Below are 26,295 nucleotides of genomic sequence, written 5' to 3' on the forward strand. Positions count from 1 at the left end.
TAACTCTCTCTTCTCTTGGGGAATTTCAGTAATAACATCACAGGGAAACTACTAACATTGTTCATTAGAATTACTTCTTTCTATTTTGTTCCCTGGCTGTTATTTTAGATTATGATCTTGAGCTGAACCACCTTCTCTACAAAATCAGTAGATTTTTGCCTGATGTAAGTTCAGAAAACTCTTTGTTAGAGTATTTTAGAGTAATGCAGGTAAAATTGAATGGGAAACAATTGTTAACACTTTTCAGCAAGTTGATGCAGTTCATGGGCTTTCATTTTAATAATTTTTTTGAAATTACTTTTCAATTTTTTATGTCATTTTTTACAGCCTCTTTCTGTGATTGTTTTTCAGGGTTGACTTTAGTACTTCATGGTATCTTTCAGAAGTTTTGCCACACTTAACAGAGGGCATTGTATGAGAGCTTCCCAGTCTGCCTAAATACTTTGTAATAATTTATTGCCTAACAAAGATTATCTTTGTACCTGCAAGCCATTCTGTAGGACTTCACTGAAACACTGGGTGCCACATTTTTGCAAAATTCTCATGGGCAATGAGTAATTATTTTCATCTTGGCTAAAAAGGAATAACTAATGATTTCTCTCCTTTAGTTCTGCTTTGAAAAGTGATGTTGCAACTTCTCAGGCACTGAATCCTTTACTTTTGGAAGGATTTTTCATATTTTTTCCTTCAGAAAGAGTAGTTGAGATATATGGATGTCAGATTTATTTTTGCTTATAAGGACAGACTGGGCAGTTTTTTCTCTACAGAACACTGGGAAAAGGCAGCAAAGTTCTGAAGTTTAGGTCTCTCTTGACAGCATTCTGTTTGAAAAATATCTCAGCTGTTGTGTTTTGGCTTTTATTTAGATTTTTTATAAAGACTTTCCTGTCTGCCCTGCTTTTCCATCAAGCCTTTTACAGTGGTTTTCTCCCATTTCTTTCCACACTCACTCTCTTGTTCCCCCTCCTTCCCTTCGAGTAAAGTTCTGCCCTGTTAGTTTTCATTCAGGCTCCAGGAAAGAATGATTTGGTTCAATAATATGGCTCAACACCTCTGCCAATCTGGCACTATTTTGGAAGGTTTCTAGTTTAAACCTTCAGGGCTGGTTTCCTCCTCTTTTGCATTTGGCCTTTCCTTTTTATTTATTTTCCTTTGATTTCGTCTTAACATCTAGTTTGTGTGCACACCTTTGTCTAGGTGTGTATCAGCATATTGACATAATGCATAATTTTTTTCCAAACCATAGGTTTGGACTTTTTCAGTATAAGTAACAGTTTATTTTTATTTTAAATTCTGTGTAGTCTGTAGATGGAGAAAAATAAGAGATGATTATCAGTTCATTTTCAGTTATGGATATATTGTTACTCTGGTGGGGAAGAAAAATGGTTTCTTAGTTATTTTCTGCATCATCACCATATTATCTTACAAGATACATCAAAATCAGTCTGTAGGAAATCAGTTTTACAGTACTCCCAAAAACACATGTAATGTAGGAAACCTCAGTGGATATTAGAACAAAATTTTCAAGGGCCTTTTGTTGTGTTTTAAATATGATTCTGACTCCAGCCAAATATATGAAATTTCAGCAATGTGTGCTATTTTCACTCCTTCAGCCCAAGGTCTTCAGACTCAGTTCACCTGCTGCCACCACAGTAGTGGTGAGAATTAGCATAAAGGACCCTTGATATGAGTTTAAAGGTCTTCCTGTTTTCCTGTCTTTATTTTAATGAAAACAGACTGCCAGCAACTCTCAAGTCTCTGTCTTTGCCTGGTTAGTTATCTTTTACTCACACTGGCAATCCAAATACACAGATTTCAATGAAATTCCACTTATTTTGTTATCAGCCTTAAAAGTAACTGGTAGATTGCTATGAGAAAACTGATTTTTTTTTCTTAGATACTTGATTGAGATAATATAACAAAAAAGCAACCCAGAGGCGATTGGTGCAAATAACCTCTGAGGAATAAATACAGCAAATGGGCATTGCTGTCAATATGATTCCAAAGTCTATGAAGACTGAAGAAAACATGATGCTGCAGTCTGTTTCCTTAAGTTTTGAAATCTTTATCTAACTTGGAGTGGAAGTTTAATCAATGAGAAACAGTGAGTCCTTTAATCTCTCTCCCCAGTGGCATGTCCTCATTGTGTGATATGAACCTTCTGAAGAAGAAATGCTCCAGAACAGCTGAGTCTGCTCCCCTCCCTTCCGTCAGACTCCAGGGGTTATCTTCCTCCTTCCCTCACTGGGGCAGGAGCTCATTGTAGAATTGCTGTTTGAGCCCTGCAAGGAGCAAACACAGACCTTAGGCGTTGTTGTGTGTCACTGGCAGCAGCCTTGTTCTGTGAACCAGCTCAAGGAGAGGCCTTGCATTCCTCAGCCCAACACTGACAGGTTAAACATTAATTTCAAGGATGTCTCCTTCTCTTCCCCTAGCACACATCAATATCTGTAACTCTGTATGTAAAATGATTGTTCATAGGATTTGCCTGAGGTTTTGACACCCACACGTATATACCACAGAAAATCCTAGAACAAGGAGCTTTGCTGCTTCTTCTGCTCCTGGTTAGTCTGGTCAGAAGACTACAAAATACTCAGATAAATTAGAGAAAATCTCTCTTTATTTTACACATTGGAATTTCATATATTTCCCAGTATGAAGCCAAGGAGTCTTCTTGCATTGGGATAGTGGTCATAACTCTTCTCCTGTACCAAAAGCTGAACTAAGAGGAAAGAAAACCAGATTTTATTCCCTTCCTTGATCTGTTCTTCCCATTAATTTTTATAAAAAAACCCTCTGGTTTTGAGGTTGGGAAAAATCACCATTAGTAAAGGACAAGTTGAAGACAAAAAGAAGGAATAATATCTGACTACTGTTTATGTTGGGATAGAGAGATCTGTCTTCCATGTCCAGGTGTCAGGAGTACAGGGCAGGAATCCTTCACTCTTCATATTCATATACACTTGCAAAGCTCTGCCATTCTGGGGAGGTCAAGCAGAATGACACAGCAGTTCTTTTTTCTTCTCTGTCAGGGCAGAATTGTTCTTTTTTGCCATGTAGCTGAACTCTGTTTCCATAGTATTCCCCAGAGTCCAGTAATCAAACATGGCATTCAGAGGGAGAGGAATCGTACAGTTCACGGGAAGAACTGCAGGCATTTGTGGGTTTCCTGTCACCTTTCAAGTGTGTCAGCAGGCTGCCCTGCCACAGAAGGCTGAACACATCAAAATGATGCTCTCTGTCTACTCTTGGTACCTCTTAGTGAGGGTCACACTGACACTTCTCTTAGCCACCAGACTCTTACATCTGTTTCTGACTTTTTTGTATTTCAGACTAGATGTACTTTGGTTTTCCTTCTTTAATCAGCCCACAGCAGGTTTGCCACCCTGAAAGCCAACATGTGGGAAAAAAATAGTCTTCCATTCAACAGCATTTTGGTAAAACTGTTTCTCCATCTTTGTAATCAGGTGGTTTTCTGTTCTTAAGTGTGTAATGTACTACAAATGCTTGCAGTCAAATAATGAATAACTTACCCACAAACTTCTGTGATATTTTTGAACTTAACCAAATAGGTCTACTCTGTGTATTACAGACACAGTGCATGTATATATTTGTAATCTCTCTGGTGCCACAAATTTTTTTAGCATGAAGAGTTTTCTTTGTTAGAGAGCTTGCTCTCCAGAACCAGTGAACCCTGGTCTTCCATGCTCAAATATATTTTTACAGAAATTATATTTTTTCCCTTATAAAGGTTTGCTGTAACCACATTGTACCCCAAAAGGACATGGTTTTTCAGGCAGCAAGCAGAGCTCTCTCCCTTCTGGAAATTGCATCTTTATTTTGAAGGAGGTGTGTTTTGCTGTTTCAGCTTCTGCCTCCTGTTTTGCAGTGACTCCTAATATTCAAAGGGCATTTTTTCCTGATTTAAAATAATGTCATTACAGTAAGAGGAGTTCTTGAAAACAGTGGGAGGCTTATTTGTGTTAAAAACCTTCTCACCTCTAGATTTGAGGTAAGAAGGAAACGTAAAGACAAAATTAGCTGTAAGAATTTAGATTTCATTTAGAAACAGGTTGGGTATGTCCCAATGTGCTAATTTCTGTGTGTTTAGATGATAAGGGGATTTCTGCTTAATATATAATTTTGTCTCTGAATAATCCATTTAAGCCTTTTAAGCCATGTAAGTATAGAAATCCAGAAAGACATTGGGACTACATTTATGTACTATCTTGTGCATTATCAGTTTTCTGTCCTAGTCTGGACTATTGGACTATAATGTTCTCTGCTGAGTGCTTTGTTAACACAGAACATGAGAGGAATTAGTCTAGAAAATGATATTTCATTCTTTTCCACCACAAAGAGGTATTAGGTATCTGTAAAACCTGATTTTTTTTTTAACATAAAGCTTGAAAATTCAAGAGATTGCTTAGTTAAATTTTGATTAATGTCTGGTTTAGAGTGCTGGGAATAAAACTAAGTGTTTTATGCTGGTTGTAATACATTAAGATAGAAGTCATTGATTCATCTGAAAGCACATTTTCATTCAGTATGTGTTCACTGAGGATGAGTTAATGTTCCAGGGAGAGCTTTACATTTCATACTTCCAAAATATTTTTGCTTAGGTTCCTTATGCTTATCTTTAATCCCCATGCTTCTCTCCCACACTCTTGGCATCTGGCAGCATCAAAAGACAATCCCCACACATCCTGATGGAGGAGAATCCAGAAGAAATCCCATTTTCAATTTCTGTAGTGTAGCAGCAGTTCAGGGGATCCTTTTGTTTGTTCTGCCAGCTGTCTGAGTTTGATGTTCCCTTTTCCATTAAACAGTTGGTGAGCAGAAAGTGGAAAGGAAGTTTCCAAGTGACTCAGCAGTTGGAAGTGTTGATGGCTCCCTTGGAAGGAGTAGTTTCAGTTGTTCAGTGTGGCTCCCTAGAGCAGCTTTTGATAGACTTCAGAGAATATTATATCCAGTAGACAATAAATATAATTAGTAAAATTGTGTCCAGTGACATACATATCCTGGTTAATGCTATGCTTCAATTGTTCAGATTGGTTATACCCACTATGCAAATAAATCTATGCACAGAAATCAAGGCACAGCTTCTGTGAGAAGAACTTACAGGCTTCTCTCTCTAATGCACAAGGGCAACAGTAGATGTTCAGTAAATGTAAGAGAGTTTGAATCATAGTTGAAGGCATGTGATGTAACCTTCATTTTACTAAATCTTTCCTTTTGTGAGGAAGCCTAGAGCAAAGCTGTCCCTATTCACAATTTAAGTAGGAATTGCAGCTTCCTGTGGTACACCATGGCCCCAATAGGACTGAAGGCTGCCTTGGGCTGGCTGTAAGACATTTTGTGCCTTCATAAATAAAATACTGTGGTTTGGTGTGTGAAGAGAGAGAAGAGGCAGATTGTTGTCTCAGCTGAGACATGCTGCAGCTCAGGGTGAATGTTGAGCACCAGGGTTTGTTTGTGACACGGAATCCTGGCTGCTGTTCACGTTCCAAGCAGGATGCCCTGTGATTTGGTTGTGCCCCAACACAGAACCAGTGGGCAAATGGAGGCTGTGTCCAGGGCTGTGGCATGGCAGCTGCTAATAGACACACAGGCTGAACTCTTTGGACTGCACAGCTACCACTGAAAAAAATGCCAAACTAATATTTGTAGTGGTGTCTGAAAAAAAATGGTCTTTTATATTTGAACTGCTAGAAAAATTCCTATGACAAAATATAAAATCTATACCCTATTAGCAATTTTTTTTCCTCAGGTTCCAATAGAGTATTTAATGTATGTAATTGCTTTTTTGAGGAAAATGAGTGAATTAAACACCTAGAAAAGATTTTGTGGTTGAATATCAAAGCAATTTTTTGTCAGTACATTTAACTGGTTTAGAATATTCTATGTTCATCACAATAACCCTAAAATTACATTTTTAGATTCAAAACTCGGAACACATAGGACTTTAGTTTTAGGGTTAGAAGCCAAATAGTTTAAGTAATTTTCTCTTTTACTGTAGAGAAATTAAGTAATTTTTCTCTTTTACTACTGTGCTGTACTAAAAATTTGTCAGTGGAATCTGGAAGGGGGATAAATGGTTTGTATTTTAGGTGAAATAAATTTTAAGAGAAGTAGATGGTTGTAGCTGGCCGTAAAGTTCTAAATAGTCAGATATAGAATTCATACAACATTTAAAATCCCCAAAACAACTGTTCAAAGAGGTTGGATGAAGATAATAATTAATATAATTCATTCTAAATTGTAATTTATATTGTGTTCACTTTCATTTTGTGCTGTTTTTTAGCAAAACTGACAAAAACATGAATATGAATAAACACTACAAACAGCCTTTTCCTATATTTTTAAAGGCTGATAATGCTTAGAAATATTTTACTGAATTTTCTGGGAGATCATTTAACACCCTATTTTATAATAAACACCTTTACTTTTATTTGAAATAAATTTGTTTGAAGGGGCTACTATGGAATTACATTTAACAAATAATTCTTTTGAGCTTTTATGGTCTTGCAGTCCTTAATGGCCTTTCCAAAAGCAGTCTGGGGAAGCTGATGCCATTTTCAGAACATCAAAATTTTCTGCTCTGCCAGAACAGGGCTGGCTTTTGCTTTTTGCAGGCCCCCTACCACCTCACTGATCCAGAGTCAGACACAGGCAGGGGCTCTATGGCTTGTTTGAGATTTGGCTTCTTCTCCTCCCCTGCTGCCAGAGCACTAAATTATGTGTAGTTGATACTTTACAGCTCTGTGATGCTTTACTATGACAGTAATGTGTTAATGATAACAAAAGCTTTTGAGCTATTACTCAGTATCCTCCAATTCCTGTACCTCAATAAAAATGGTGCTCTAAGCAGTATCCACAGTCTCTTTCTGGCAAAAATATTCCCTGTGTTATTGTCTTTTTATGATGAGGATGGATGTTCTGTTGACTGTCCTCTTTCTTTTAATGTTGACTGTAGAAAATAGAACATCCTGGGTTCCTTTCATTTTTCTCTAGACTGTGATATTTGGTAATTGCTTGCAGACAAGGCCTTCTGGAGACTATGCTAGCCTGGGCTTTTAAAAAATATATTGTTATTTTGCAGTTACTGTGAAGAGGAATGAAAGCCATACTCCTTTTTTTTTAAAGGAAAAAATAGTCCATGAGAGACTGACTTTTGAAATACAGAGATTTAGACACCTCAGAGAGGCCAGAATGGAACTTTGAAAGTAATTTACCATGAAAAAGAATATAATGGAATTGATGGATCCATCAGTCCTCAAAATGTGAAGAATTGGGAAGGTCTGAATCACCAGACACATAGACCATGATGTACTAGAGAGACAGTTTCTGTCTGTTCTTCCACTGTCCTAGCTCTTATTTCTCAAATTCCCTCTTCATCTCCTATTGGGTTTATGATGGACTTATAAAACAAAGACCAATGTAACTATTATTAGTGATATTGCTTGTTCATACAAATCAAGAACTTTGGACTGAAATATGAGATAGTCCCTGCCTAAAAGGAAACCTCAAATAAAACACAGGATTCCAGTGTCACATGAGCACACTAGACATTTTTTTGTTGTTCCTTTCAAAATGTCTTAGTTTTCTCTGACACATGCTTAACAGCTATGTGAGATCTTCCATTTTGGTTTCATTCTAAATCAAATTTTAATTTCTTATATTGAAATTGTTCTCCAGAGTTATAATTGCATAATTCTGCATTTCCCATAATAATCTACTTCAGCTTACATGGTGCATACAGTATAGTTAGTCTTAATTATTGCTAGCTGATAAAATGGTGTTCTGGAATAATGATTCTTTAAACAATCTTTGTCTAATCATGACACTAATGAAGTTTAGTTTAAAATACATCATTTGATAAACTGTAGTATGTCAGTAAGTAGTCACGAGAGTAGAGATATTTTGATTTTTGCATGAAGAATAATTAATGATATTTTAAACACATGATCATCATAATTTTGTTGGCCTCCTCTCCATCTTTTTTTAAAGTATTTGAAGATTGCACAGTTTATTTCTTATATCTTTAGAATTTAGGTTATGGAAACTTCCTAAGCTGTAACATTCTGAATTTGCCACTGAATCCAAGTAGTTCAGACCTTCAATTCTAATGAGGTCAGTGAGCATGGCAGATATTTATTAACACCCTCTCTGAATTAGGCCATACTTTGAGGTTGTTATTTCAACAACCTAATTATATCTGGCTTTGATATTCCAATTTACTAACTATTACTGACTCCTGTAATGGATAGCAGGCAGACAAACTGCTGCTCCTGACAGAACCACTGAGAGCAGCCAGCCTGGTAGCTCAGACATCCATGAAAGCAAGCTAACTGACCAGTAAAGGGCAAGGAAAAGAGGAGAAAAAAACCAAAAGAAATGAAGAGAAAGTTACTTTTACAAGAAAAAATGCCAAGATGCCTTACTATGGTGTTTTCTACTGTTCTAAAAACAGCATTTTTCTGTATCAGGTCTCATCATCTTCAGTCTTCAGGTTAGTGCTTTTTATATTGCTTACACAGTCTGAACTATTCCCAGTAAATTTGACTGTGCTGTGCTATTCTTTCTGATTAGAAAAAAACCCCTCTGTAATAGATAAGCTGGGAATTTTTCAATGCTCATTAGAAGATAGTAGTTTAAAAGGCAAACTTTTATATAGGAAGGGTTACATGTGACTAATGTCTCAATGCCAAAAGAACCACATTTTTCAATTTGAGATTTTTATGGTTGAAGCTTGAAATTTTTAAAACAAGGAATCCAGCTTTGTGTTAAAATATATTTAATTTTGAAGAGCCACATTAACTGTAATGATTGAAAATTATAGATATTTTGATATGATTGGCAAAAAAAAGTTTCTTTACCCAATTTTTGACATTTCTTTTTACATGAACCTCTGGGATTATTTTCAAGTTTTCCTCCTATTTGGGGACAGGAGCATTCTTGGCAATAAGATCTGCACTGTAAAATTATTACTGAGGTTTTCCTTATGTTGTATCTGTCTAACATTCTTCTACTCTTCTGTTTGTTTTCTCCACTTCTGCTTTTTTACTGTATTCTTTAGAGACCATCTCCTTGCTCAGTACCATGGGGCTGCTGCAGAGTTCTGTACCTCATATCAACCTCCCTGGGCAATCCTTGCACACTCATTGAAGTATTTTAAGTTCTCTGACACATGTTTTTACTGTCAAGTAAACAGCTCTTGCTGGCTGCTTTAGGCTTAATATTTTCTAAACTTCTGCTATGACTTTTTAAAAGTACTATGGAGGCGTAGGATGCAAGTAATTTGCAAGTATCTGAGCAGTGTCTGCCACATGTGAGCACATAGGAGCGCCTACATTATTTGGGGTGCTTTGTTTGGAGCTGGGTGCTGGGACATCTGGAGGGAAGCATCTGTGAGAGGCTCAGCTCCTTTGTGGTTTTATTTCAGAGGCAGCTTGCACAAAAGAGAGGTGCTTAGGGGGACATAACTTGCAACAGCTGAGCTGATCTAGCTGTTTGTTTCTATCTGCTGTCCATGGCCTTGGGTCCTGCCTCTGTCCTTGCTCTATATTTGATCTGATCCTGGCTGAGCTTACCAAGCCAGCAGAAGAACAACCTGGATGAGAGGAAGGAAGGGGCAGTAGAAGTGTTAGGCTGTCTCACTCAGCCCATGGGGAACCAGCCTCAGATATGCAGTGGGCACCAGGGGTGGACTGCCTGTGACCTCCTTGAGAGTCGTGAGTCCCCTAATGACTCCTGCCAAATTCATCTGAAACTCCTAACTTCAGCAGAGAATGCTGTTCAGCACATCATCTTTAAAAGTCTGCTAAAAACTCAGCTGTCATGACAGTCAAGTTACTTTTCTGCCCTTTGTGCCTCTTTAACATTTTACCCTCATCACATGGAACCTTCCTTACTTGTTGCCAAAGTGTCAAGATTCTTGTTTCTGATTGGCCTGTGATATGGGCCTTCTTTACATCTCTTACTAAATTCTTGGCTGGCAGCAATTATGTTCCATTTATGCTGCTGTTTATGCTTGGGCAGGATGTGAACTTCTGCAGAATTAATGTGTTAACTTCCTTCAAATCTCTCCTGAAAACTGTTTCTCAAGTTGCTTATATGACTAATGCAGTGCTGGGCTGAACTCATCTCAAGAGCATGGGAAATAAAGAGGAGAAGTTAGAGGGTTTGTGGTTGCTCAAAGAGATGTATTAAAATCTGCATCCCAAAATAAAAATTGACAGGACAAGGCCTGAAGAAACTCAACCTATCTGAAAACTTGGCCCTGATTTTAAATGGGGACAGACAATATTATTTCTAGAGGCTTCTTTGAGAAAAACATTCACTTTAAATATTTCAGTGATGGTGTACAGCAGCCAACATCTGGGGAAATTGATAGAAAACAAAAAAATTATCTAGCCAGAATTTGTAATCAAAGAAACCTTTTTAACACTTTCTGGAGAAGGCTTTAAAAGGTGTCAGTTGTTATTATCCACCAGGTTTAAGAGAGCAGTAACAGTTCTGTCTCCTGTATTTCCTAAGATTGTATTTCCTTGGCCAGGTATTACACTGGGAAGTGTCAAAGGGGCTGTGCAGTTCAGGCACGGTGACCTGTGCACGTAGACAGCACATGGGGTGACCTGAATCCCCAGAAATGCCCTGTAGGCCTGCATCTCCCCACGTGTGATTGCATCACTCTAAACTATCTTCTATTGCCTGGGACACAGCTGAGGATTTCTAAGGGAAGAGCAAAAGAAGGAAGGAACTGAAAGCTATGGGGAAGGCTTTCTAAAGAAAGTCCTTGAAGCCTGTGCCAAATTTAGCAACCTGTGGAAAATGCAGCAGTAGCAAGGCAAAAAAAAGGAGAAGGATTACTGTATATGTGGATGAACATGATTCCCATAAGCAGTTTGATCTGTTTTGGGAGAGCTCGTTGTAATGGCAGTAACCCAGAGATGTATGATGATGCTGTATTCTGGCTCTTTCGTGGTGCTCAGAAAGCCTACAGCTTTTTACCTGATGTATTGCAGACACTAGAATTAAGCACATAGTAATTCAAATCTTTATTTTTACTTTGTGTTCTCTCACGTTATGATTACAGAATGTTGCAATATTCTTTGTGAGTTGTCTGAAGTCTTAGGAGTGAAACTGAGAATTCTGATAATAATCAGAATAGGAAGGATTCCATTAAATCCTTAGAAGTGTATGATGTGTGTGAGAGTAAATGGAGTGATTATTTTGCACGTGGTTCAGTAACTGGCATGTGTTGCAGTAAATGGCAAAAGTGCAGTAGTTACCACTAAGGATATAAGGATATTTTGTTTTACCATGGATCATCAAGGTTCTGCTGTGCCAAAGAATGGAAGAGAGTTTAAGTATGGTATTGATAAAATGTATCTCAGAACCTAACTTTTAACTGAGTTTTCTTTTTAGCATAACATTTCTTTTTAAGCTCATAGTTATACAAGCCTCTCTTAAGCATTCCTTTTCTGTTCTTACAGTTGGACATTTTTCTTTCCCAGTTCTTTCAGAGCATTTCCTGATCAGTGCACACTCTGCAGACCCTGTTGTCTGCAGCAGTGAGTTGATACTTGCTATCATTTTTTCAGCTGCTTCTTTTTTCTTGGAGGCTTCCTCTCTGTTTATCTTACATAATGTTCATTCATTTTTCTTGCTCTTTTCTCTGGGGAAGCCTGTAAAGATATAGTAAGAGATATATGATAAATTTATTTAAGTAGATAATTTAAAATGAATATCTGGTTTGCTTGGTAAGTGGGACAAGAAAAAAAAAAAAGTAAGTTTTGATAAATCAGAATGCATCTGGTAAAGTCTTAATGCAACAACAAAAAAAATCCACCTGTACTTCTGGGAGCAATGGTCAGCCCTCAGCTCCATCACCAATAAATCTGGCTTCAGTTAAATGAATTTCATGTTCCACCACTGTGTTTTATTGTTCCCTTAGGTTGGCTAAAACCATTGCTTTTGCTGCTGCTGCAATCAATGATGCTGTAGAACTTTATACTTCAGACTGAGCCAGAAGATTGCAGTTAACTATGTGTGATGATGATGAAAAAAATCAAACTCTTTTTCTGCATCATTTAATCTCACCTTGAATTATCTGTATGTCACCAGTTCAGACATTATCTCTTCACTATTCTGCTTATTTATATGATTCCCAAATAGTCTTCCAAATAGACCATCCTCTTAAAGTTTCTTCAGTATTTTTTGTTAAAAGTTGTTAGAAAATAATGATTGTTTTCGAAGTTTTTTGCAGAATACTATAGTATTCTTTTAATGGAAAAAAACTCCAGTCCACATGGAATTATTCAAGCGTCTTCAACACTAGTATGTGCTGATATTTATGCTCACATATATGACACCTAAATAAATGACTAAAAGATAATTAGCAAAGCTAATCCTTCTTTTTGTTTGTATAACATCTTTTTATAATACTACAATTCCTATTGCTTCCCAAAATTTCTCATGCTTTGGAAGAAATGCTTTATTTTTGTGGATTTACGTTTTCCATCATTGCGGGTAAAGTATCAAACAGCTTTGTTGAGTCAGTTTGCCAGAATTCTCTCAGCTTGTGAGAGACTGATTGCTAAAGAGGAAAGCACATTTCAGACCTGCAGCTGTCACTGGTCACAGAGGCAGGAGCTGTGGGTTATCCTCCCCAAAATAAGCCAGTTGACTTGGAGGCTGCAATGAAGCTGACCATCAGTACGCTTGCTGCCTTAACGCTAACAAGGGATGATTGAGAGGAAACAAGAAAGATCTCTTTTGGGGGGAAAGAATCAAGAACAAAAGGTTCCTACCAGCCCCTGCTTCTCTTGGGATGAAGGGTGTCTGACCCTGCCAGGGACCAGGGAAGAGCTGCCAGCCCTTTGTTTTTGCAGGGCAGGCTTGCTGCTGGCTGATCAGTGGCCAGTGTTGGCTGAAGGTACTCCTGTTGCTAAGTTATCTATTCTAGCAATAGAAGTAATTTGCTGCTGGTGTGAGGTGGTGAGACTCCATTGGCTTTGACAAACTGGCCTACAGTTCATGCTGGTGGTGAATTAGACAAAATGTATTCATTCCAGCTCGATCGCAGAACCTTTGATTAAATTATGTTTTTCTCTATTTTCTCACGAAGGGCCACATCTGCTCATGTGGAAATAGCTTGTAACAACATTGAAACATAAATTATTTGATGAACTACTTAGGGCTATTCACTTAATGCATGATAATTCTGTGAACATGTTAATGAGTGGTAATTCTCTGATGATTGAACTGCTTGAAAATGTCTTCCTACTTATATGTCATTAGAATGAACTTGGCCCTTCTAAAACATCCATTATTCATCGTGTTCCAGTGTTGCATCTGACTGCATATCACTTTAATTTCCCTCATTTAACAAAACAATCTATTCATTACAATAGTTAGAAGCATGTTTTCTAAATCAGAAAAACCCTAGTTAATGTATAGTGTTAGTTATCTTTACAAGTACAGTAGAGCAAAGTGTAGCATCCCAAATTGTAATTACACACTTAGTGCATTTGAATATGCTAACTGAAACTAAATGGAAGTTTTAAGAAGAACCTTTGTTGAAATCAATAATTTTGTTAGCTGGAGAAGCAGGATTGGTAAAACAACTTGCTGAAAGCACAAGGTTGACTTTTCATTCTGAAACAGTTCAGCAAAAATTTTCTCAGTAATCCCCTTTTCACATGCATTTCTTGTCCTGACAACTCAAGAAGAAGAGAATTATGGAGTAATAGTAGTGCAAATATGAATACTTATCATAAATATATATTTTTATTGGGTTTTCCTGCTTTTCCCATGTATTTTTTCATTTTACAAGTTCTGGATCCTTTCACACATTGTGAACCCCATTAAATCATATGTTAAATTTGCTGCTTTTTGAATCTGGGAGTGATGGCTGCTGCAGAAGTGGTTCTTACTTCCCAACAAACTCAAGAGATCTATCCTAGGAAGTGCTGGACAGCTGAATGACTCCATGTTTGAAGACTTTTTAATCATGTGCTGCATAAACTCTCTCTCCTTTAACCAAAAGACAGCTTTTGGAAGAGGAGACAGATAGATTATCAGCTAAAAAGACCACTTGAAAAGTATCAGGAGAAATGCATTTGTTTTCAGTGTAGCTAAATGAATTCCCCATTGAGCTAGTAAAATTCTGGCAAAAAACAGGGGAGATGGGCTAATAACCTCCATACAAACCAGAAATCTTTATTCTCTGAGAGCCTGAGTCTTGTAAAATGTGCACAAATATGTGGTGACTAAACTTTAATCTTTCTATTTTGAAAACCCCTTCAGTATTTTTAATTTTGCTTTTAAAATACTTTTTGGCCTTGCTAGGAAAATAGTCACTTATGCTGGGCTTATTTCTCACAGTTTTTTGATCAACCATGTTTTTGACACATTTTATTTCAGTGGGTTGCTATAGTAAGATATTTGGGCAGATGTGGGAATTTTATGAATGCTTTTCTAGTAAGCAATAGTTAGGAATCTCTATTGGTTGTGTTAATGATTTCAGCAGTTCTTGGTACAATAGAAGTTAATATATTATTGATTAGCATACAGAATTGTTAAAACATGAATAAAATATGTGTTAAAGAAATTGAGCAATTATGTGTTAAGAGGAAAATCCTGAATAAGGTGGACTTTGAAATGTATAAGTAGCATTGATCTCTCTGTATTGGACTAAGAATGTTGATGGAATCAGAATAAACTAAAAAACTCAACTGTGGGCTCACTTCTTGAAATTTTTGCCTCTTCCTGTGAATCACAATCATTCTTTGTTCATAGCCTAATAAATAAGAATGAGTTTGCAATGAGTTAAGAATCAATTACAGTGAATTTCTAGTGAACCATTTCAAAACTGTATTAGCTTTTTCATCATTCGTTCCCTAAAGATGGCAGCTTATGGGACATATATTTAGTGCCTCATCTATGTTGGTACCAAAATTGAGTTAGTGGTGTCTTAAACTTTCGTAAACCTTTCAATGATTAACTTCTAATAGTACGTTAAACTTTTCCTTCCAAGTAACCATGATGGTGTTTGTGGATATATTGCTATAGCTTTGGCTGCATTTCTGTGTAAATCAACCTTTAAAAAGCCTTATGTTCTTTATGAAAATAATTCTGAACTGTTTTGTATGGCGGAATTAATGCTGTTAACAGTGAAAATAGTCTACCATTTCTACAAAATGTTAGCTAAGGGCTGTTTTCAAATATTAATTAATGTGTGTGTATTTTTTTAATGCAGCCCCTGTTCTCCCTGGGGCATATCAACAAAGCCAGACTCAAGGATATGGATACATGCACCAGACCAGTATGTCATCCATGAGGTCCATGCATTCACAGCCTCATTCAGCAAGTCTGGTGAGTACTGAATTTAAAGGAGAATTTTGTTTGATAAGCACCATCATCAGCTATTGTGAGATCTCTTAAATATGACAGAATTGAACTCCCAGAGTTCTACAGTTGACCTATTTTGACTGTCTTCATCATAAATGTAACTGGTAGTCCTCAGGTATTAAAAAGATTCAAGTGACTATGGGCAGTGGTAAGAACTATATCAGAACACATTTTAAAAAAGGTATGATATTCGGAGAGCAGAGAAATAACAGAATTCTTTACCTACTTGCCTACTTAAAACAAATCGTAGATGCTTGGACAGTGTTTCACAGGCTGAATTTTGATGTTATGCTCTGCGATGAATTCTTCCTCCTAGCACTGGATGAAATGCAGTGATCTCTTAAGATCACCCTGTTGGTTTAAATCAGTTTCACTTTTTTTGACTTGCTGATTTTGTGCTAGCAGGCTTTGTGCCTACCTGTATTACTTCTGCTTGTGTAGAGCTCGCTCAGACTCCAGATTGCTGTGCCCTTTCTAATTGCACACGGCAGTCGTGCAGCGACTCGTGTAAGATCCAAATTGAGTTACGCAGGTCGGCAACCGAGAAAAAGCTTTACCATGAAACTGTGGCTGTCTCATGAACTTCTCAACTGTGGTGGATGGGAATGTAGAGCTGGAGAGAATATTTCACTTTACAAAGTAACTGGTCATGGAGGGAGAGCTGAATGGTATTCAGCTGGGATTTTTAGGAAATGAAGCTTCTTTTTTTAAACTCCCTATATAAAAATTTAAGTTTTAATGGTTATCATATTTTTAAAATCATATCAGTGCCTAGAGATTTCCTAGCTGCCTAGAGATCCAGCCACCTTTTACCTTAAAATATTCTCTTTTTGAATTTTAAACTATTTTGAATACCTCTGTCACCTGTTTTAGAGATGAATAAATATTTAATTATGAATGAAACTTAGAGCTTGCTGAGCTGGAAAAAACCTGTTTTCAAGATTAGATTAAACTTGTGTTTTTTTGTAAAACTGAAACTCCATGACATTTTATATTGTAAAGGTCACGACTTTCTGTGTGGTGTGAGTAGTTTCAGGTTTGTCAGATTCTCAGCTGTCTGGGGCTGAGGGGGCTAACTTGCTGGAAAGTCTGGGATCCAGATACCTCCATCACTGAGTGAGTCAATAACCTGAGAAACTCTTTGGACACCTGCATGACAGCTGAGAGACAGCTGATAGTGGAATCAGCCATTAATTTCCAAGGATATTACAAGGCACTTTGGGAGTTGGTTGATTTCCAAAAGAGACAAAATCCAAAAAGTGGGCAACCCAGAAGCCTGGGCTTTGCCAGCAGATTTGCTGTCATTGGGGAGCAAAGCAAACAGCCCTCAAATCCAGCAGGCAGAAAATGGAGATGCCTGCAAATCTCAGAATGCACTTACCAGCCTTTGCAGCTTTGTGGGCAGAGAGATGAACACTATTTCCTAATACCTCTGTGTCCCTGTGACTTACCTGACAGGCTGTCAAAACAGTGTCATTTCAGTCATCTTGAAATCATCATTTGCCTCTTCTTCCAGAATTGGGAATGTGAAGGCAATAGGGAAAGGAAGGAAGTGATGTTAAAGGACTTTAAAAGTAAGATTGACTTATTTCAACAGATTTATTTTCCCTGTTGTGAAACTGTTTTCACTTGACATCCATGTAAGTGATAATATTTTGTCATGGGAAAAAAATGAAAACAGCAAGCACCATGATTTAAACTCATTTTGGTGTTGTTAAAGACTGAGTAGATTTCCCTTTAGAAAATAAATCCCAAGCATTTCCAGAGAGAGGAAATCAAGGACTGCTGGCCTGGTGCTGACTGCTAACCTGCCAGTCTGGTGAGGAAGACAGAATGTGATCTTGTCACCCTGGGGTGATGATTCTGCTCCAAAAGAGGCATCTCAGATGCAGTTAGAAATCTGCCAGGCTCCCTTGTCTTCCCATCTTAGGACCAGGATATTTTTATTAGCCTGTGCAGCTTATCCAGGTGCATTGCAAATGTTGCACTCAGCTATTGGGACAACACAGAGTGGTCTCAGAGTGTGCCTGGGGGAAATCCCTGGCTGGGGATGTATTTGAATGTAGCAGACTGAAGGCTGATGACTCTCTTGGAGTGCTTTCAAAATGAGGTGTGGGCATGCTGTGGGAGATCTGACGAGCCTACAGGATGTTTAGGTGTGTTGCTTTCAGCTGCCTGTTCAGTTCTGGGCTTGGAGCAGTACTGCCAGAGGTGCAGTGTTGTCTGGCTTATGACAGAGGGAGGAAAGATGAGAAGAAAGTGCCAGGGGAAGGAGACTGGAGGAAAGGAATCCTTGAATAGTGACCTCAAAACCTGAGCAGCTTTTGAGGCTTAGCTAAAAGCAGTGAAGTTGCTCAAGTAAATCATCAGTGCCTGAGTTTTGCCAAGACATCTCTAGGGCAGAAGTGATTAAGATCCCATGGCTTATATCAGGATGGAGAAGATTGCAGAGTTAGCTGCTCTAGAACATTTGCACCTTTCAACTGAGTTGTTGTATTATCAAATCTGTCCCAAAAATGCATAAGTTCATTTTATAATCATGTTCACTAGTCTCCTTTACTAAGAAACATAATTTTTCTAATTTCTAAATTTTAAAAATCTGTTTTATTTAATTTTGAGCTGTTTTGTATTAGGCATGATCCTAACATAATCTTTGGATAGTTATTTTTTTTGTCCAAATAAATTGCATTATTTTCTGATTCTTAACTTGTCCTTGCTTTCTGTGAGCAGTTCTGCATAATGGGGTGAATTAAATTGTTCCTCAGGGCACAAAGTATTTTATAACAGAAAGCCCTGAAGGCTTATTTTCCTATTTGGAAAATAATGGGGTGTTCACCCACTGTTTGATATCCAAGAGTGGTAGGAAAACAAAACCTATGCTTCAAGTTGGCTTTCCTTGATGGCTGCTGTGTGTGACGGATGCTGCAGCAGTTACTGCTCCTAGCATGGAGCCAACCACAGAACAAGTATGAATTGGGGTGAAGTGGAAATACACACCTGTCAGCCCAGAACAGGCTGGGGAGCTGAGAATATATTATTTTGATTTCAGTTCTTTATATGGACGAGACATATTGCTCTGTCTAAGCAGTTTGATAGAGACCTCTGAGGAAGTGGAAGATAAGTGAGTTTTGACTCTTTTCAGGAACTCCAAACTTACACCCTCTTGTAACTTAGTACCCGCTAAACTCACTACTGACTGAGGAATACTGAGGAATAGTTCACTGAAATGCATTTTAAAATCCCTGCTTTGAGTCCTTTAGGCATTGTAATTCTCGATTATATAGCCCAGACTACACTCTGCAGTGATAATTAGGCATTAAATGCTAACAGGATTATTATGGAGATTTCTCCTGACAGCCATTTAGCACCTAATTAAGTGTTAAGGCCATAAATTTAGGTTTCTCAGCAGCATTTAGGGCCCTAATAAATTCTTTTAAAGTTTGAAATTGTGGGCTTGTCTTCACAACTGTGCATCACTGGTGATGTAGTCAAGCTGCCTTTTAGGAGACAGCAGCAATATGTCCTTTGCCATGGTGCTCCAAGGAAGAGTGAGCATCCTTCTGAGTGAGCAAAACCTCTCTATTTTTGAGCAAAAACCTCTCAATTTTTCCAATTTTTTTGTTAGTTTAATAAAACATTTAATCTCTTCACCAGTCTTTTCCCATTTAAGGGAGACCTAGAAGATGGCTCTAGGCAAAATCCATTTACTGCCTTATACCAGATATAGACTTGCTACCTTTTTTCTTAAATTGACCCTCTTCTGAAATAAATTGTTTAAAGGGCTAACTGCTGCTGAATTTGTTGTAATAGCATATTTTTCACTGCTTTTTAAGAGTTAGTTTCAAGGCTCAGCAGTGAGATCAGTTGAAATAGTTTGAAAAAATAAGATTCTGAAAGGCAGAGAGCCTTTTGATGGCTAGTTGTCTACTTTATGGATATTTAAGGATTTTTGGTGATGATAGGAGCCAAGAAATTATTTACTGTCATGTAGTGCATTAAAAATGATCCTTTATTAAATTGAGTTCCACGTGCACTTGGAAGACATTAAGGGACCCCTAGGAGAGCACATAGCTCTGGTTGGAAACTGCCCTTGGTCACAGCCTGTAGGTCAGCAAAACTACAAGGCATGGCAGGGGACAAGAATATAGCACAGGGCTACCAAATGCAGTTCAGGGTAGACTTGTCAGGAAAGGTGGTCTCCAATGGTGTCCAGTGTTTAAACAGGAGCTGATTTCTCTGCCCTGTTTAATTTGCACTACCAATGATAGAGCCAAGACTAAAAGTAGATTTTTAGCATGGGAACAGTAATGATCAGTTGCCCTATAGAGTCTGGATTAAATAATTCCACATTTCCAACATGTGACAAATGGTTTGCTCACTCCATATGGAGTAATCTCTACCTTTTTAAAAAATAGTTTTATTAAAAACACTCAAGCCCCCCATTTATATGATATGAACTAAAACTAATTCCGAGCTGTTTTCTTGAGCAGAGAAGTTTACTGTCTTTTAAGAGGCACAGACAACAGTACTAGGCATGAACTCACACACTGACTGTTTTGCCTTTTTTCGCTCTAAATTATTGTACCAGAAAAATTCAGCTACATATGGTAACCTAGCAAAAATTACCGGAAGGGAAATTGGATATTATCGGTGATGCTTGAACTGCTTTTGACTTGTGTTAAGAGGCAGGGTAAGGAAAGAAAGTACTCTTGGGAATTGGGAATTTTTAAATGAGGTCGTTTTATTCTGCTGTTCAGATACAAGGGGACACTGTTCTTCCTGAGTTTGAAAATTCACTTTGAATTCCAGTAAATGATGGCATTTTATTGGTTATGAGTGAAAACAAATACTCCATTTAGAAAAAATAGAGGAAAAGGCTGAAAGCTTGTCTCATAGTGGGCAGGGTTGTGGAGAAATTTCTCTTAGCTAATGATGAGACTGTAAATGCAAAATTTTCTCTGAATATGAAAATATGAGTATTCATATACATTATTTTTATAGAATTTAAAAAATCTTGTCTTTCCTTTAGATAATAATGCATTCATAATTCTTGATTTGGGTAAAATCCTAATGAAATGAAGGACATTCAGTGAGATGGAAAAGTTAATGGCCTGGATGAAGACTGTGTTTCTTCTTGTAGTGAAGGCACAGGAGAAGCTATTTGTGAATCATGCAAATAGGGAGCAGAAGCAGAGCTAGCCTGGCTGGATGTAATGAACTGTTACTAGTGAATTAATGAAACAACAGTTAGAATATTTCAGTATGCAGTGGATGGCTTGAAATCTGTTTGTTTGAAGCCATAGGACAATGTGAGTTAACAAAATAATTATCTTGCTGCTCAGAACAAGGGCCTGTATTCACTGTATATTTGACAGGGTGTAGAAGGGGATAGTTTCATTTTTGACAGGTGATTTCTCTCTCTGCTTTGCTCCCTTTATTCTTTTTTTCCTTCTCTTTTCTATTTTGTGCAAAGAGAAGGAATCGAGGAATCTCAGGTTTAGACTTGAGGCTTTACAGTCTTGTTTTCTTTCCTTCAACAGAGAACATACAGAGCTATGTATGACTACAGCGCTCAAGATGAAGATGAAGTTTCCTTCAGGGATGGTGATTATATCATCAATGTGCAACCAATTGATGATGGCTGGATGTATGGTACTGTTCAGAGAACTGGGAAAACAGGAATGCTTCCAGCAAATTATATTGAGTTTGTTAACTAATTTTTGTCTCTTGTCCTTTGAGCTTTATTATGATTTACTTAAAATCTAACCTTTTAGAAAAAAAAAATCAGAAGAATCTTTTAAGAGTTCATGATCATTACTTTATCACTGCTATAACAGTTTGCATTCTCACTCAGAATCCATTTTAGAGTCCTTTAAAGAAATGATAAATAATCCACAAGAAACTCAGAGCTTTGAAAACAGCATTGCTTATAATAGTGCTCTCTCAAAGTGACAAAACATATATGGAAGCCTGGTGCTGCCAGTCCTATAAAAACTTTGGTCAATTAACTATAAAGGGCAATGCCTTTTCCTTACATCTCAAAGATGTTATAACCATAAAATTGATTCACTTCTTATGGCACTCTGAAGTCACAGGAGGTTAACACACTGAGTTTGAACACATCTTCAAATTATTAGGGAAACGTTTAATGTTTAAGCCGTTCGCTTCCTAATAAAAATTAATATGTTGAGTAGATAATTCAGTCATTTGAAATAAAGACAAGTAACATGCTAGTAAAAAAAATCCAATAAAACTCCCTACTGCCCAGCAGCCTTACAGTCAATATGTCCATTTTGACAACAAAAATTTCCTGACTCTTGCATATCCACATTTATTCTTGGATTACCCATTTTTTTCTTATTTCCAAGTGATCTATTAGCTTTGCTTCCATCATAATCCATCAATTAAATCCAGGTCTAGATTCATGGTTCTTCAGTATCTTTTCCATAGGAGATCCCTTGCAAAGACTATCTAAAATAGAAAACCTGTCAGCTCTTCTGTTTCCTTGTAACAATACTTAACATTTAAATAGAAACTCTCATTAGGGCAACGTACAACCAGTGCTCCATGTTAGCTCCTTGACCTTCACCTGTAGTGCTGTAAATAAATTCCCTGTGCAGCCCCCAGAGCCTGCAGTCACATCCCCCCTCACCACAGGTAACTCGCTTTATGGCTGCTTTGCTGATGAGCTGATGTCCCTCCCCTGCTGCAGAAACACTTGTGCCTCCATCGAGCAGTGGAGGAGAGCTCTGGTTCTTGTAGTGCATTTCAGATCAATGGCCTGTTGCTTCGGTTTGCTCCCAAACTCCTGGTGATCCAACAGTGGGTTGTACGCTTGCCAAATGATTAATGATGGAGAAGAATTATGTTCTCTTTTAGTGACTTAATCTTTCTCATAACTGACATCAAAGGGAAAACTAACTAAGCAAAATCCAACGTGCCCTATGCCATTATGTTTCAGTTTAGCCATCTGTGGAAAACAGTAAAAATATTCTGCTGACAAACCTTCACATGTGCTATTTGATGTCTCTTAACTTACAGCCAGAACTGAGAGATCCAGGTCTCAGCCTGTGAAGCTGGGAGAGGATCCAACAGCTGGTGACAGTGGATCAGGATGAGGGATTTTGTCAGCAAGCTTGGGTCACAGGCAACTTGTTTTTGCTTTGACTGGGTGCTGCATTCCCTCACAGGGAGAAATCGTGGAAGGAAGGACAAAAGAGTTAAAGATTCATGTAAGAAATTATTTATGTGGATGCAGAAATATGTAAGGAAAAAAACGTTTTTCTGCTAAATAATTTGTGGAGTTCAGCCATGTGCTGAGGAAGTTAACTTTGGAGTAGCCCTCAGAATATTGAGTCTGCACTGGCTTTCTTTCATTTATAAAATTTTTAAAGTAAAATTAAATATAGGACTTTTAGACAATTTTTTACTTCTCATCTCACATAGCAGGAAACCCTGCAATAACTATTTAAAAATTAAATAAGGAAGGCAGTATGGATTTGTTATGTCAACTGAAAGTTGTCAATGCAAATCCCTGTAAATTCTAGTTTTGCATACTGTTTTTGCATACAATTTCCAAGGAATTGGTAAGCTTATGCAATTTTATTTTGGTTCTTGCTAACACAGAGGTGATACCAGTTGCCAAGCAGAATGGAATGACTGCATTAAAAAAGAAATTTAAAAATGTCCATGACTGGAATTACCTGTGCTTTCTTGTCAGCAGGCTAATTTCAAGGCTAAAGCTGCCCAGGAGTATCCAACTTCAAGAAATGTGTTTTGAAAGTAGAATTCCTCGACTGTAAATATGTAATTCATATAGTTGACTGCTGTGATTTAAAATTCTTACAAGTTTTGCATAAGGAGCTGCTCTTGCAGCAGACCCTTGTGCATTACTGGTGACACCCACATGAAATCAGCAAGTCAAATGATTTTTTTAAATCTGATGTGGTATGCTGAGCTAGAAGCTCTGAAACAAGCAGTTTGCTTCTGTGATGGTTTTCATCACTGGCCATCATCAGCGAGGAGAGGAATTCCATCTTCTGCTGGCTGGCAAATTTTTCAGATGATGCCTGAGGCACAGCTGGCTGTCACTTGCTGCTGTGCTGCTCTATTAGCTGTGCAATGCTGACAACAATAAAAACAGGGTGTCAGTTTGCTAACCAAATATGAATAAAAAAGAAATATAGAGAATTTCTATATGGCATCAAGTTGCAATTCTTAGTGACTTATGAAACAGAGTCTCCACCTATAAATTCACAGCCATTCTTCCTAAATGGGAAGACAGCTTACAGTGTTGAATACTTTATATATAGAAGTAAATCAGGAAATGAGCATTTGGTGACATTAGAGAGCTATGCTATGCTGAACAATAGAAATAAAATTTCCTTTATGAATTTTGAATATTCATTAGCCTGGCAGAGCAGCTAAAGCAATTTGCAAAAAATAAAAGGTCAAGAAAACAAAACAGTATGTGGATTATATTTCTCTTGAGAATGGTATGTCAGCAGAATTATTAAGATCTGGTTTAAGTTACTTATTCTTGTAGTCAACTTTTTTTTATCATATACGCTTAGAAATTAATATTTCTATGGAATGGTTCCTGCTTTTTGATATAAAACAAACTTTAGTGTGATTTTGCAGCTTTGTTCTAAGCAATGCAATCAAAGGCCCAAAATTATCAGAATGCAATTATATATTTTTTTTTATAAGAACTAAAATTTGTAAGGCAAAGAGAGTAAGTCATGAACTAAATTGTGCCAGCACACGTTTTTCAAAGCATATGTTGGAGACTGTTACATGCAGTGTGATATAGGGGTGAAAAGATGCTACATGCTGTCTTGTCACCTTTAAAGTTTATATTCATTTTTAGCACAGCATGATCCCCTCAAAGTTTATATTCATTTTTAGCACAGCATGATCCCCTCACTGTTCTTTCTTCCTGTAGTCAACATTTTTCTGGGGAAAGGAAAGGGCTTTTAAGGACTTGAATTTCTCAAACTGTTCCAAAGTTCAGGTTGGAAGTCCACATGTTCCCATTTTAGAAATAAAAATTCTATAAAGAATGCTGTAATTCTTGCTAACACAAGTATAAATGTAGAAAACAACATAGAGCATATTCATGCATACATACAAGAACAAATGGGTGCCTTGCTTTTCATTACTCTTTCTTGCTTGGCTAGCTTCATTTTTTAAACAAAGCTACGTACAGGTACTGCAGTTGTAATTTTTCATTATGGAACATTAGCATTTAGTCTTGATGAAACAGGGTTTTCTTGATTACATTTGACATACGATAAACTACTTCAGCCAACTGGGATTTGACAGAGAATCACCTCCCATGGATTATGTTTTTGACAAATGTGTCCCTGCCGAGTGTTTCTTGGGGATGTGGAAGGTCTGCAATACCTGGGAAAGGTAATAATTCTAGTTTTTATTGTGCAGTGACTGCATGTCATCTTGTACGATGAAAAAAAAATACATATACAGAGGTCTTTGGCAGAAGGTGGTACAGGGTATAAAATGATAGATTTTTATTAAGTTAATTAATACTCCATTTAAAATATAGAATATGCTTTAGTTAGTAAATGTTTAAATAATATACTGAAACAGACAGAAGATGCTGTTGAAAGAAGTCCTCCAAACTGATGTGCTGGCAAATGCAAAGTACCAGTGAGCTGTAGAAGATTAAACCATTTTGCAATGCTTTAGTGATTTTCTCCAGCTTTATGCCATAGGAACCCCATCTCTCCTTTGGAAAGAAAACCTGAAAGCTCTATTTCCTAAACTGCCTGCACTACAACAGTATATTCAAAGGAATTTCATATGCTTCTTGTGTCTGATAAATAGAATTTGCATATTGTACTTCAGTTGTAATCCAGTTGTTGTTGACATTTGTTTAATTATTATTATTTTAGGGGGGAAAATAAGCTATACTGTAGCATTTCAATTGTGTATTTAATATTACTATTAGAAATTGCTAGACCATTGGAAGACAGCAATGACTGTATTGACATTGATTAGCATGATGTGGAAAATCTCTCAGCTGTTGGTTTTTGCAGTGTGATATAAAAAGCAAAAATGAACCGCTGTGCAGTTTGGCTTATGTTTGCTTTGAAGTGTGTAAAGTTTTAGTTATTTTGCAAAACTGTACTGTATTTGAGGGTATACAGTTATGAAGGTAACAATTGTTTTTTCAAAGGACAGATAAACTTACTCTTGGATCATATGATGTATCATCTTAATTTGGCTTTTGTTATGCAGAAAGTTAACACCAGCTATTAAAATATATTTTAGTAGAAATGCTTTAATTCCTGTTTCTTCCTCTACACTGTGAATATTTAAGCTTTGGTGGACTAGAGCAACATCATGCTGCCCAAAGTACTAACCTATGCAACCTAGTTCACATTTTAGTTGATGTCACAGTGGATGTAACATAACAGTTTATTTTGCATAACGTTAAACTTCATTCAAATAAAATATTAAACCCAGCACCATGTATGTATTATATTAATAAACAATACTCTGTAAAGCTACCACACTCATTAGTATAAGCTCTCAAAGAGGGATATTTCTTTAACTAAGGAAGCTTTGAATTTTCAGTCTTAAGTAGAATATTTAGCATTATTCATCAAACTTGAACCCAGAAAACAGTTTTTTAAACCACTGTTTTATTTCAGACATGCCCCCTCCTTAAAAGGTTTGCCTTTTTCAGTTTGCATTTGTAACCCTTCAACAGAACACCAAGTTACATTCCATGACCCTTGGTTTGTTTAAAGAAGCAAATAGAGTAAGTGAAGGAGGTCCACTGATTTAATTGATACTGGTTTGCTTGTCTTTGAATGGGAATTTGGTTAGGTGTGCTCTCAGTGCAGCACTAAT

The 26,295-nt window shown here is 37.2% G+C and overlaps 1 protein-coding gene across 4 annotated transcripts in view; it reads left to right on the top strand.

Moving 5' to 3' along the window:
• NEBL (nebulette) overlaps nucleotides 1-25,907 on the top strand; it is a 245,783-nt gene extending 219,876 nt beyond the window's left edge. For all 4 annotated transcript variants that reach the window (XM_058813767.1, XM_058814537.1, XM_058812252.1 and 1 more), the window contains 2 exons: nucleotides 15,266-15,381; nucleotides 20,958-25,907. In XM_058813767.1, coding sequence (XP_058669750.1) covers nucleotides 15,266-15,381; nucleotides 20,958-21,134 — 293 coding nt within the window. In that variant the 3' untranslated portion in view covers nucleotides 21,135-25,907. The remainder of the gene's footprint in view (nucleotides 1-15,265; nucleotides 15,382-20,957) is intronic.
• Nucleotides 25,908-26,295: the final 388 nt, after the last annotated feature.

Source organism: Ammospiza caudacuta, chromosome 1 (genome assembly GCF_027887145.1).
Source record: "Ammospiza caudacuta isolate bAmmCau1 chromosome 1, bAmmCau1.pri, whole genome shotgun sequence".
Classification (NCBI taxonomy): Eukaryota; Metazoa; Chordata; class Aves; order Passeriformes; family Passerellidae; genus Ammospiza; species Ammospiza caudacuta.